This window comes from Stenella coeruleoalba (assembly GCF_951394435.1).
Source record: "Stenella coeruleoalba genome assembly, chromosome: 14".
In the NCBI taxonomy this organism is placed as follows: Eukaryota; Metazoa; Chordata; class Mammalia; order Artiodactyla; family Delphinidae; genus Stenella; species Stenella coeruleoalba.
Window position 1 is genome coordinate 74,779,110 of NC_137160.1, and position 12,164 is coordinate 74,791,273.

Consider the following 12,164-nt stretch of genomic DNA (forward strand, 5'->3'; position numbering starts at 1 on the left):
AGACCCTGGTCATCACTGTCCCAGGGAAACAAGGGTTTCCAGCCTGAAAACAGCATAGTCACAGTGGCTGGTGAGGGAGCTGGGAGCCTGGGCGGATGGGTGGCCCGCAGTCCATGGCTCTGTCTGGGCTGCAGAGCACCAGCCCACGGGCTGCTTCGCAAGCTCTTTTCACTTAGCAGCCAATGTGGGAAGACGGGGAGAGTTCGCAAAAAAAATATCTGACTTTTCCCTTCTCTTAAATTAGAAAACAAAAACAATCAAAAACCCCAAGAGAGCCAGGCGCAGCAGGCCCTTGTTCCTATCGGGTAACGTCTGGCTGGATGTGGGAAGGACCATCCTCTTTGAAGAGGCCGGTCCAGGCCAGCTCGCCAGGGCCCCCCACGCTCCCTGCTCTGCCTGGAACGTCTCCCGCTGTACGCGTTTCCTTTGCTGTTCTGGCTCAGAGGAGGAGAATGAGATGAGGTCAGTGACATATGTGGAAGAGTGGACAGGGTGGCTGCCTATGTTGGGGAATGCTTCAAGGGTTCAAGGCTGAGCCCTGAAGCCCCCCCCACCGCCGCCGACCCGAGCAGTGGTCCACTGGTAGTGGTCAGCAGATAATCCCACAGCTCCCCACTAAGCTCCCCACACATCAAGATGGGGACCAGAGAGCGGCCTCTGCTCGGCAGCGGGAGGACCACCCCCAGACAGGAGGATCTGGGCAGCGCGGCCGGGGTGCTCCTACCTGAATCTCCTCTTGGTACATCTTTAGGCTCAGATCGCTTTTGGTCCTCGATCTCCGTCCCAGAAACACCAAGGTATTTTGCTAGAGAAGAACAGAAAGGCTGCAGGGACCAGCTGGAGCCAAGGTCCTGGTGCCCGGCCTCACCCCCTCCTCTGGCTTCTGCAACGGTGCCCCCTAAAAGTGTCACCAAAACTTGAGGGGATGGACAGCGGGGGAGCGTTTGCACTAAGCCACAGCCCGCTCCCTCCGTGGGACGAGGCCCTGTCGCTCCCCACCTCGTATCTCTCCATCTGGGAGAGGATCTTGAGCAACTGGGCGATGTCAGAGGCGGCTCCCCAGGCCTCCTGGTAGAGCTTCAGGACAGCAATCAGCTCATCTTTGGAGATTTCCTTCTCAAGGGTGATACCGCCGTCAACTGCAGGACGGGAGGGTGGCAGGGGGAAGGAGCCTGGGACTCAGAGCCCCCCGTCTGGCTTGGTTTAGCCATCCTCCCTGCGCCCTATGGGGGCCTTAAGGTTCCCTCTCCCAGCAAAACTCTGGATCAGCACGACCACCTCCCCCCACCATCTGGAACTCACGTCCCTCCCCATCCCCTCCCTTTGCTGGGGCAGTCAGGAGCACTGGTCAGGCCGCCAGCTTACAGGGGACAGAGGATTTCAGGAGGGAGTCTCCGAGCAAAAAGAAAATGATCAGGTAGTCTGAGAGGACAGAGATTTGGAAACAAGTAGGAACAGGGATGTGGCAGTTCTGATGGAGAATCTGGCAAGAATGAAGGATCATTAGGCAGAAAGTGATGCACTCCAGGAAAAGGGAGACAAGGGGTTGCAAGCTGCAGAAGGAAGTAGTATTAGGCTCTGTGGTCAACGGTATTTACACCGTTTAAATCAAGAGCCAGAGGACAAACACGGGGTTTAGAAATGCGGAGACGACAACTAAAAGGGGGAACAGCTAAGGATGAACAGTCGGGGAGATGAGGAAGGCGGGACAGAGGGCTGCTGGGGTCACAATCAGCCTGTGATTTTTCTTGATCTCCGGGCTGTACTGTTCTGATTTTTTAAATGAGATCACGTGCATTTTTCTGTCATTTAGTATTTGAAAAATCAATGCAAATAAGAGATCAAGAAAGCTAAGCCAGGACTTGGGTGGTGGCCCAGTGGTTAAGAATCTGCCTGCCAATGCAGGGGACATGGGTTCGAGCCCCGGTCCGGGAAGATCCCACATGCCGCGGAGCAACTAAGCTCGTGCGCCACAACTACTGAGCCTGTGCTCTAGAGCCCGCGAGCCACAACTCCTGAAGCCCATGTGCCTGGAGCCCGTGCTCCGCAACAAGAGAAGCCACGGCAATGAGAAGCCCGCGCACCACAATGAAGAGTAGCCCCCACTCGCCACAACTACAGAGAGCCCGCGCGCAACAACAAAGACCCAACGCGGCCAAAAATAAATAAAATTGAGGGGAAAAAAAAAGAAAGCTAAGCCAGATCAGTAAGCTGAACTGCCAAAAGACTGGACAGACAGACAGACAAGCGGCAAACGCCCCTGCTCCAGCCACTTGCACAGACCTTCTGAGTCCCGGTTCTTGCGGCTGTAGTTCATGCGGAAGACGAAGGCTTCGAGAATGAAGGCGACAATGATAGTCATCACCACCTGGCCAGGCATGGAGAAGACGAGCAGAAAGAGAGGAATGAGGGGGGCGTGAGCTGCTGCGGGGCCCCAGAGCCGACAGAGCCCGGTCAGACGTGTCCCCGGCCCCCTCCTCCCTGAGCTGCTGCCCAATAAGCAGGGGCAGCTGGAGGCTTGGAGGATGGAGGAGGGTGGAGGGCATTCTGTGTCCCTGGACCTACCATGGTCACGATGTAGAAGGTCATGAAGTAGAGGCGGCTCCAGTGGGAGGTCTGCGAGGTGATGCCTTCCTGGAGACAGAGGGAAGCAGGGAGTGAACGAGCTCCTGGGGTGGGGCCGGGTCGCTGTCTACGCAGGCTTCTCCGTGGCCCCTGCTCTCTACAGACCCTTCCTGATCGGTTGTGGAAGACAAAGGAGGGGGACCTTGCTCCCTTGGGTCTAAAAATCCCTCTGAGCTCCTAAGGCCTGGACACTCCCCCCAGGACTGAAACGGCCAACCTTTGGAAGAGTTTAAGGAATGGAAAAAAGCCACCAACCAGCCACACTTGCCACACTGTTTCTTGATTGAAAAGTCTCCCTCACAGTGGTGGGAGCAGGACAGAGACCCAGAGGCTGACTGGCCTCTCCTGGCTGCTGGGGGATGTGCGGAAAGCAGGCACAAAGGCCACGCCCAGCAAGTGCGGAGGGGCAGGCTCTTGGGATTCAGGCCATACCGTGGTGTCCCTGCAGAACCCTGCCCCCGCGGGGGACGGGGAGAGCAATGCGCCCCAGGCTGCGTGAGGGGAGACGGGAGCTGGCCTCAGAGAATGGTGGGAAGATGCCCCCAGAAGCTGATGGAGGTCCTTACCATGATGATGTACCAGTTGTTGACAACTGTGAGCTCAAACAAGGTCACTGCCGAAGGGAAGGGAGAAACAGAAAGCATCTTGATCAGACCTGCTTTTGCAAAGTGAGTGTCAAGCGGCCTCTCTCCACCTATCCTGGGTACCACGCACTTGTCTGCCGGGGTGGCCTGTGAGCTCCCGAGAGCAGCCACGGCGCTTCCTGAGCGTCCACCCCACAGGGGGTGCTGCCATCTTGGCCTTTTGGTCCCCAAAAGGGTGCCTCTTTGGCCTCAGCAGCTCGTGATGGACCAGGGGTGGAGATACTGGGGAAAGAGTCCCCGGACCTTCCTTGGTGTAGATCTGGGATGTCGTGAGGGGATCCCTTCCTCTTGAGAAGCTGTGTCTGGCCTCCTGGCCTCTCCATGGAAGCCAGGAGCAGAGCTGTGTGGGCCTGGCCTGGGTAATGCGGGACGCTGTGGCTGGCTGGTGTGGCCAGGTCCCACCCTGCAACTGTGGAGCTGTGACAAGGGGGCTGGTTCCCTAGCATCGGGCTGTACCCATCTCCCAGCCAAGCATGAAGCTCTGCTGCTCCCCCGATGCTGAGAAAGTAACAGGAAACAAGCCCTGGGGTCTGGCCTGGACAGTACCCCCAAGGCTGGGCAAACCACAGGCTCCACTGGGGCCAGAGAGGACTCGAGAAAGTATGGCAAACGGCTCGGGATGGGGAGGCCTCGGGCAGCTCTGCTCCGCCCCACCCCACCTGGGACCTGCGGTGACCAAGGCAGTACCCAGGGCACGGCCCGCCTGGGCTTTCCGCACTCACCAAAGCTGTTCAGGATGTTGTCAAAATTGTTGAGATAGTAGTAGCCTTCCTCCACCACGGTCCTGTTGTCCACGGTGTGATTGAGCCAGCGGTAGGCGTCTGCCACTGTGCTCGTACTGGCCGGGGGAGACGGGACGGGGGGACAGAGGGTTGAGTGGGAAGGTCACGAGATAACTGGTCACCTCAACAAAGTACAGAAAGTTTAAGCAAACCAAGGTCTGACTGAGGACCATCTCTCTTGGCCCAGCCTGGTTTCCTGCTGAGCCCCCAGCTCCCTTGCCTGTCTTCCTGTCTCAAGGGGAGTCCCCAGAGTGCTGGTGGGAACACCCAGACTTGCACCCCATTCCACCTTCACTTGGCATTTCTCTGCCGCCAGCCAGGCCTTCTTGCTCTCAGCTGCCAGAGCCCGGCGCTCTGGGAGGGGAGACAAAGGCAGTGCCTCCTCGAACACCACCCCCAGCCCCCTGCCCCCTGCCCCCACCAGTCTGGGATCTGCCCTGGAGGCCGGGTGCCAACGGCAGCCCTCGAGAAGGGTCCTCCCCTCCTCGGGCTTTCCCCAGCACCTGGCTGGAGTGTTCTGTTCTGTTCTAATCGGTTGCCCCTGTTCTGAGAGCTTGTTTGCTACTTTCCTGCCAACCTCCTACGGCTGATCTGCTGTAATTCACGGGGATGTTTTGACAAGCCTGGTCCTCGGGCCCCCAGGGAGCTTGTTCCCAAGGCAGAGTCCTGAGCCTCTGGCCTGTGTCGGACACGCAGGGTGGGGTCTGGAGTTTGCCCTTTTAAGCAGCGGCCCTGAGGATTCTCATGTGCCCTAAGGTTTGTGACCCACTGCTGCAGGCTCTGGTTCTCAGCTTAGCCTGACGCTCGAAACGGCTACCAGTGTCTCTGAGAACTTTCTTTATCAGTGCTTGAAACCATAAGGACCAATTTTAAGAGAACACTGGATGGAGAGTGAATGGCAGAGCACACGGATTTCATCATGGGGGCTTAGGAGGTAAGGGAGTGATCAAGGGAGGTTGTGTCCCCCGCTCTCTATCCCTGCCCCAGAGACCTTCCCGCATGTGTCTGCCCTCATCCTAACAGGCCACCCCTAGCTGATGTGTCTGCCCAGGTCCCCAGTCACCCCCGGGGAGAAGCAGGAGGAAGCGGTGGGACTCGGGCCCCCCCAGGCTGCTCCCGGTCCTGGAGCCGCCGGCGCCCAGCCCGAAGGGTAAGCTGATGGAGACCTGGCTGGAGAGTGGCTCCTAGACCCTGCCTGGGGGACAGGGAAACTTGCTCAGACATCCTCACTTCAGAGAGGACCCTCTGCTTCCAGGCCCCCTCCCTTAGCTGCTGCACTGAACTAAGAAGCCCTGGAAGCAAAGCAAAGTGATTCTCAGGGCTTCAAAGGGTGCTGTGGCCTGGGGAGGTGGGCCCCTGAGGGATCAGAGGTCAGCGTTCCAGTCCTGGCTGGGCTCCTCCAGAAACGCAGGCTGCCTGGGGCTGGGGGCCCCGTTGCATACTCACTTGCAGCAGTTGGGGTAGAGGATCCCACAGAAGAATTCCATGCCCACGATGGCGAAGGAGTAGTAGAAGGTGAGCAGGGTGAGGCCCAGGCTAGGGAGGAGGGTCAGAAGAGACAGGGTGATGGAGGGCCGGCGGGAGAGAGCAGCTCGCCCGGCGGCCCCGGCATCCTCAGACCCCTGAGCTGACTGATGGAGACGCATGCCCCTAGCCAGGTGCACCAGCTGGACAGTGCCTGCAGGGGAGGGGCCTCGGATCCAGGTCTGGGGTAGAAAACAGCTCGAATCAGGACTCTATTACCAGACGCCCCTCTACCAGCGATTCACCCCTTACCTGTGAAGGTAGACTCACAGGTGACCCTTACCTGTGAACATAGACACAGGTGGTAAGTGAGTTGACAGCTCCCTGCCCTCCCTACTAAATATTTCAGACAGGTCAGTGGAGAAACGTGGAACCAGGGAGACCTGTGGTGGTCAAGGTCTCGGTCTCCTTGAAGAGATCTGACCCTGTCAGGCCCTCGATTTTCGTCCTTTTTGGGACTCCCCCTCCCCCTCCCCCCGAGACCACCCAGCTGCCCACCCCGAGGGGGCACAAGCCTCAGGACGCCTGGCCCTGGGGGCCAAGAGGCAGGGCAGTACCTGGCCATCCGGGGCAGCAGTTCAAACATGGTGTCCAGCACGTTGCGGTAACGCTTCTTCAGTTTAAACAACCTGAGCGAGGGAAGTAGGCCGGTCACTTACGGGTGCTGGGCGTGGCCGCAGCCCCTCCGTCCACAGCACCAGGTGGGGCGCGGCAGGCCCGGGGCCCCTCCACCACCTGAGAGCCTACTTTCCCCAGAGCCGCCAGCCGGGCACTCAGCTCGGGCGACTCGCACCCTGGGCAGGGGGAGCGGGGGCGCCAGGACATCGCAGCTGGACGGGCCCTGCCCTGAAAGGAGGCAGGGCAAGACTCTCGTGAGCAGGCGCGGCGGCCACACAGCTCCCGGATGAAGCCCGGAGGCCAGGGGCGGGGCGGGTCCTTGCCTGGGACGCTGCGGCAACCCTGGGAGGGGAGAAGGCCGCGCCTGCAGAGGAGCCTGCAGTGCGGCAGCTCCTCCAGGTAAGAGAGGGGCGCCCTGTCCCTCACCTCCACCTCTCCTCCTGGGCAGGACGGGAGGGGGCGATAGACGTGAATAGGATCGCAGCTGGATATTCTAGAGGAAAACCAGCCTTCTGAGGACACACAGAGATCTCTAACTAGTAAGGGACACCGTCCACGGATCTCCACAAATTTGTGCTGGTTTCCTACGGTGGTCCCTGGGGGAAAGCTGAGAGCAAGTGAGGGTTTTTCTTGACAAGGGACTGTGCCAGACAATCGCGGCTGGCTGTGGTAGGGGCTCAAAAGTCCCTCTGGACCCTCAGAGGCCGAGGCTCTCTGGTTGATGACTCTGAGCACGTGTGTTTCTGTGGCTGCAGCCGACACCAGCACAGGCCAAGTTCACTGGAGCCTTGAGCCACGTTTCTCTTCCACAGTCAGAGGCAACTGGTCCCAGGATGTGAGGAGGTAGGCACACCTGCCCAGGTGGAGACAAGGCCCCCACCATCCCCCCTCCCCCCACCCACACTAGGTGCTCCTGCAGGGGCCGCGCCACCCCTGACACCAGGCCTGTGAGCCTTCTGGCTCCTGGTCACTCCCCAGACCAGTCTCAAGGCTCTCCCCACCCTCCCCTGCCCACCACTCCCAACCCCAGCCCTGCCCTGTCACCTCAGCAGCTGGAGGGGACGCAGGACCACTATGAAATAAAAAGGCTCCATGTTGAAGGCCAGAGCCAGCAGTCCCAGGAAGGCGAACGCTGTGACGAAGAAGTCGAACCTGTGAGGGAGGAGGAGAAGCCATGGTCTGTTCGGCCCACCCCTAGCCTCCCTCACGACAGCCAGTGGCTCCTCGGCCCTGTGCCCAGCACTCCCTTCCAAGGAGCCCGCACGCCAACCACCGCAAAGGCAGCCACAGGCCCCGCAGTGGCCCACAGCCAGCCAGCTTCCTACCACTATCGGGTTTCTGAGGCTGGTGTGGCTGGGCCCCAGTCACAGCACACACCTCAGGGGTCAGACATGCCTATGGACGTCCCTGGTGGCGCAGTGGTTAAGAATCCGCCTGCTGGGTCTGCCTGCAGATTCAGGGGACACGGGTTCGTGCCCCGGTCCAGGAAGATCCCACATGCCGCAGAGCGGCTGGGCCCGTGAGCCACGGCCGCTGAGCCTGCACATCCGGAGCCTGTGCTCCACAACGGGAGAGGCCACAACAGTGAGAGGCCTGCGTACCGCAAAAAAAAAAAAAAAAAAAAAAAGAGAGAATCCGCCTGCCGGGCTTCCCTGGTGGTGCAGTGGTTGAGAATCTGCCTGCTAATGCAGGGGACACAGGTTTGAGCCCTGGTCTGGGAAGATCCCACATGCCACAGAGCAACTAGGCCCGTGAGCCACAACTGCTGAGCCTGTGCGTCTGGAGCCTGTGCTCTGCAACAAGAGAGGCCGCGATAGTGAGAGGCCCACGCACCGCGATGAAGAGTGGCCCCTGCTTGCCACAACTAGAGAAAGCCCTCGCACAGAAACGAAGACCCAACACAGTAAAAATAAATAAATTAATAAACTCCTACCCCCAACATCTAAAAAAAAAAAAAAGAATCCGCCTGCCAATGCAGGGGACACAGGTTCGAGCCCTGGTCCGAGAATATCCCACATGCCACGGAGCAACTAAGACTACGGAGCTCATGCTCTAGAGCCCGTGAGCCACAACTACTGAGCCCGTGCACCACAACTACTGAGCCTGCACTCTAGAGCTCACGAGCCACAACTACTGAGCCTACACTCTAGAGCCCGCGAACCACAACTACTGAGCCTGCGTGCCTAGAGCCGGTGCTCTGCAACAAGAGAAGCCACCGCAATGAGAAGCCCATGCACCGCAATGAAGAGTAGCCCCAGCTCGCCGCAACTAGAGAAAGCCTGAGCACAGCAACGAAGACCTAACACAGCCAAATGATAAATAAATAAATAGACAGATAGATAAATAAATAAGAATCCGCCTGCCAATGCAGGGGACATAGATTCGATCCCTGTTCTGGGAAGATCCCACATGCCGCGGAGTAACTAAGCCCATGCGCCACAACTACTGAGCCTGCGCTCTAGAGCCCACGAGCCACAACTATTGAGCCTGCGCTCTAGAGCCCGTGAACCACAACTTCTGAGCCCGCGTGCCACAACTACTGAAGCCCGTGTGCCTAGAGCCTGTGCTCCACAAGAAGAGAAGCCACTGCAATGAGAAGCCCTCGCACAGCAATGAAGAGTAGCCCCTGCTCGCCGCAACTAGAGAAAGCCCGTGCACAGCAATGAAGACCCAACGCAGCCAAAAATTAATTAAAAAAAAAAAAAAGCCTAGAAACCCCTCCTGAAGGTCCCGCACTGGTCTCATGGCAGACACGGGTTACACCAGCGACTGAGGGGTGGGGCAGGACCACAGGGGAGTCCCACAGGGAAAGCAGGACAGAGAGACCCTCTCCTCCCAGATACACATTAAGGCCCTGCAAACTGCATGCCCACACGCTACTGCTCTGCCCGACTCTTCCCTACTTATTAACTTGTTTTTACTCTCACGACCCAGGACCCTGTGAGTGCAGCCCGATTTCACGGGTGAGTTAACGTTCATGGGCAGTGAGCCGCCTCTCGGGGTCTCTGGACAGGGAGAAGGGCCACCAGCTTGACGCTGACCAAGCATCAGGACCTGCAGCACTTCCTTCTCTGCGGGTGTCATGGTTTTCGTGGAGGAGAAAAGAGCTTAGTTGTCAGGGAGGGGTGTGGGGTTAAGTGACTCACAGAGAGCCAGCTGGCCTAAGGACCTCAAGAGGCCGTGTCCAGGAGAGGGGCTGGCGGGGGTGGTCTGAGAGAGTAAGATGAGGGCCTGACCCTGGGGAGGCCTGGAGCCACTGGCAGAACTCTGCCAGGAGACAGGGGCCTGACCTAGCCTCGGACCTTCCCTCTGAAACTGTGCAGTGGGTGTGGACGGAGAGGACCTGTGGCTTTCGTTAGAGTCTCTGACGTGCGTGAGAAACATGCTCTCTACTCACAGATTCCATCCGGAGGACAAGTACTCAACGGGGCCGAGGCCGGCTACTTTCAGGAACAGCTCCACTCCGTAAACTGTAAGCAGGAAGACGCAGTTAGCAGCGGCCCTGCCACAGCCTCTGCCACCCCTGGCCTGGCTCGTTTCCTCCTCGAGACTCTCCCAAGGTCTGGTCACGTGCCCTCCAGACACCCACGTCACACCCGCACCCCTGAGAGAGTGTGGGCTCCAGGGCAGGGCCTGGCCCAGATGCTGGCCAACCGGGGCCGCCCGCTAACAAGAAGCACTCGCTCCCACTCCCTGGGAGTGGCCACAGGCATTGTCTGTCCATCCAATAGGTATTTCCTAAGCCGTTCTCCCGTGCCAGGCCTTGCACTGGGTGCTGGGTGCCCAGCCCCGAACAACGCAGAGCTTAGAGTCTAGACTCAGGGGAAAGACAGCAAACTGATAATGTCAGACTGGGGGAAGGAGACTGGGGGAAAAGTGTGACATTTGAAAGAAATCAGGGGCCAAGCCGGATATGATCTTGGCCTGCTTGAGGGGCAGAAGGTAGGTTGGTGTCACTGGAACATAATGAAAGAAGGGGCTGAAGAGGGAGCTCTGGAGGGGGCATCAGAAAACACAAGTGACACAGTTGGGAAGAGATTCCAGGTCTTTCTGACCCCAGAGTTTGTGCACTGAATCACTATGCTACTCTGAACTCCACAGAAAAAGCCTAAGGGCACTGATCAAGGCAGTAAAAGTCATGCTTTTTAAGAACAGTGAAAACAACTTAGGACACAGTGTTATTAGTTATGTCTAATGTTTAGACATAAAGGGAGAGGGGTGTCAGGCAGAGCGGTGTGGTGAGGGGATGAGTGCGCCAGGGAGAGGAAAACACCTGTGCAGAGGCCCAGAGGCAGGAAAGGGCAGGGGCCCTGGGAAGTGGGATGTGTTCGGGGGGGGCTGCAGGTGGGGCGCGGGTGGTGGTACTGGCAAGAGATGAAGCCTGAGAGGGAGGCTGAAGGGGCCTAAACGGGAACTTGGTCTGGAGGCCAGTGGGCAATCACCAGAGAGTTTGAAACAGGGATGGGTAGAATCAGACTCGACTTCTGCTCCACCCTCATCATGCTCCCCCACTTTAGAGAAGAGCCATGAGATCTTAACCCCAAAAGAAGTTCCAGCCAGTGGTTAGGACAAGCACTTGAGCAAAGCCATGTCAGAAACTTACTGGTCAGAAAGACGAGGTAACTCCAGGGCACATGCTTGGAGAAGAAGTTCCCACCTGTAAGAAGAGAGGCAGCAGTTCAAGAGGTGGGCCAGGTGTGCCCACAGGACAGGCCAGTCCCTTAGCCGGGCTCACCTTTCAGCATGAAGGTCTCCACAAGGATCCAGACCCCGTTGACTGCCACCACCAAGTCTGCAACAGACAGGCTCATAATAGAGAAAGCACAGGTGGGTGTGGAAATCTACAGGTCACAGCTGCAGCCCCTGGTTAGTTTCCAGGCAGCTCAGAGATAAGCAGAGAGCAGGGCTTGTAACAGATAACTTCCTGCTTAATGCTTTTACCATGAGCTAAATCAGCCAGTAGTTTCTCTTAGAAAATAGCTACAGATTTCTAAAAGTCACCCTCTATGTCACTACAGGGATACCAGTTAAGATGTTTCAGTAAAACCTACAGATTATTCCAAGTTGGCGTAAAAGATGGACCATATACAAAGGGTTTGAGTATTGAAAACATTTGTTTTCCCCTAGAGATATCTGGTTTTTAAATGACTGCAGAAACTAGTTAGCAAAATTGCATATGCGTTTGGCCTTTCACCTAGCAATCCTACTTTTAGGGATCCATCCCAATGAGACATTAGCAAAAACACAAATGACGTCTGAAAGCTATTCACTGAGGAACTATTAGTGATAGCAAGGAAACTAGAAACAACCTAAACGATCAATAGGAGACTGGATGAATAAACTATGATACGTTCATGAAATGGCGTACTCTCAGCTATAAAAAGGAATGAAGAACATCTCTGTATATTAATATAGTGTGGTCTCTAGGATGTATTGCTAACTGAAAAAAAAGGTTGAAAAAAGTGTGTAAATTATGCTAGTTTATTTAAGGCAGGGAAATATGCATATATGCATCTACTTACAGTTTTTAAAAAAATGGAGGATAAACTACAATAAAAGTTACCCACTGGGGGAGGTGACAGGATGGAAACAATTCTTCCTTGAATATACTTTCTTTTGTAGATCTGACTTGGAATCATATACATATTTTACATAATTATAAGGCAAAATTCAATGTAAAAAGTGACCTCTAAAAATATTTTTTCAAATGAAATAAAGAAATGTAGATGGTGACATACCCACATGGAGAAAAACTACTCCAGATGAATTTAAAACACAGTCATCTGAATCCCTGGAGTGGTGTTTCTAGCAATTATATATTAGGGTTGTGTTGGTATTGTTTTTTGGAGCTATTATGTGTGGACTGTGGGATAAAGCAAGTGAGGGACTGTGTCAGTGTTGTTGGGAACTAGGATTTTAAGCCTGGGAATTTAGACGTGAAAGAATGATGAGGGCTTCCCTGGTGGTGCGG

The 12,164-nt window shown here is 56.4% G+C and overlaps 1 protein-coding gene across 3 annotated transcripts in view; it reads right to left on the bottom strand.

Annotated features, from left to right (window-relative positions):
* The window catches only part of TPCN1 (two pore segment channel 1), a 62,985-nt gene that overhangs the window by 2,406 nt on the left and 48,415 nt on the right, over nucleotides 1-12,164 (bottom strand). For 2 of the 3 annotated variants that reach the window (XM_079942197.1, XM_079942196.1), the window contains exons 16-27: nucleotides 10,929-10,985; nucleotides 10,797-10,850; nucleotides 9,591-9,663; nucleotides 7,238-7,345; nucleotides 6,133-6,204; nucleotides 5,498-5,587; nucleotides 3,992-4,107; nucleotides 3,192-3,238; nucleotides 2,566-2,634; nucleotides 2,284-2,368; nucleotides 1,000-1,139; nucleotides 725-805 (exon numbers count right to left, since the gene is read on the bottom strand). In XM_079942197.1, coding sequence (XP_079798323.1) covers nucleotides 725-805; nucleotides 1,000-1,139; nucleotides 2,284-2,368; nucleotides 2,566-2,634; nucleotides 3,192-3,238; nucleotides 3,992-4,107; nucleotides 5,498-5,587; nucleotides 6,133-6,204; nucleotides 7,238-7,345; nucleotides 9,591-9,663; nucleotides 10,797-10,850; nucleotides 10,929-10,985 — 992 coding nt within the window. Of the gene's footprint in view, nucleotides 1-724; nucleotides 806-999; nucleotides 1,140-2,283; nucleotides 2,369-2,565; nucleotides 2,635-3,191; nucleotides 3,239-3,991; nucleotides 4,108-5,497; nucleotides 5,588-5,827; nucleotides 5,859-6,132; nucleotides 6,205-7,237; nucleotides 7,346-9,590; nucleotides 9,664-10,796; nucleotides 10,851-10,928; nucleotides 10,986-12,164 lie in introns of those variants that run through there. The other variant, XR_013831240.1, reaches the window with a different exon arrangement.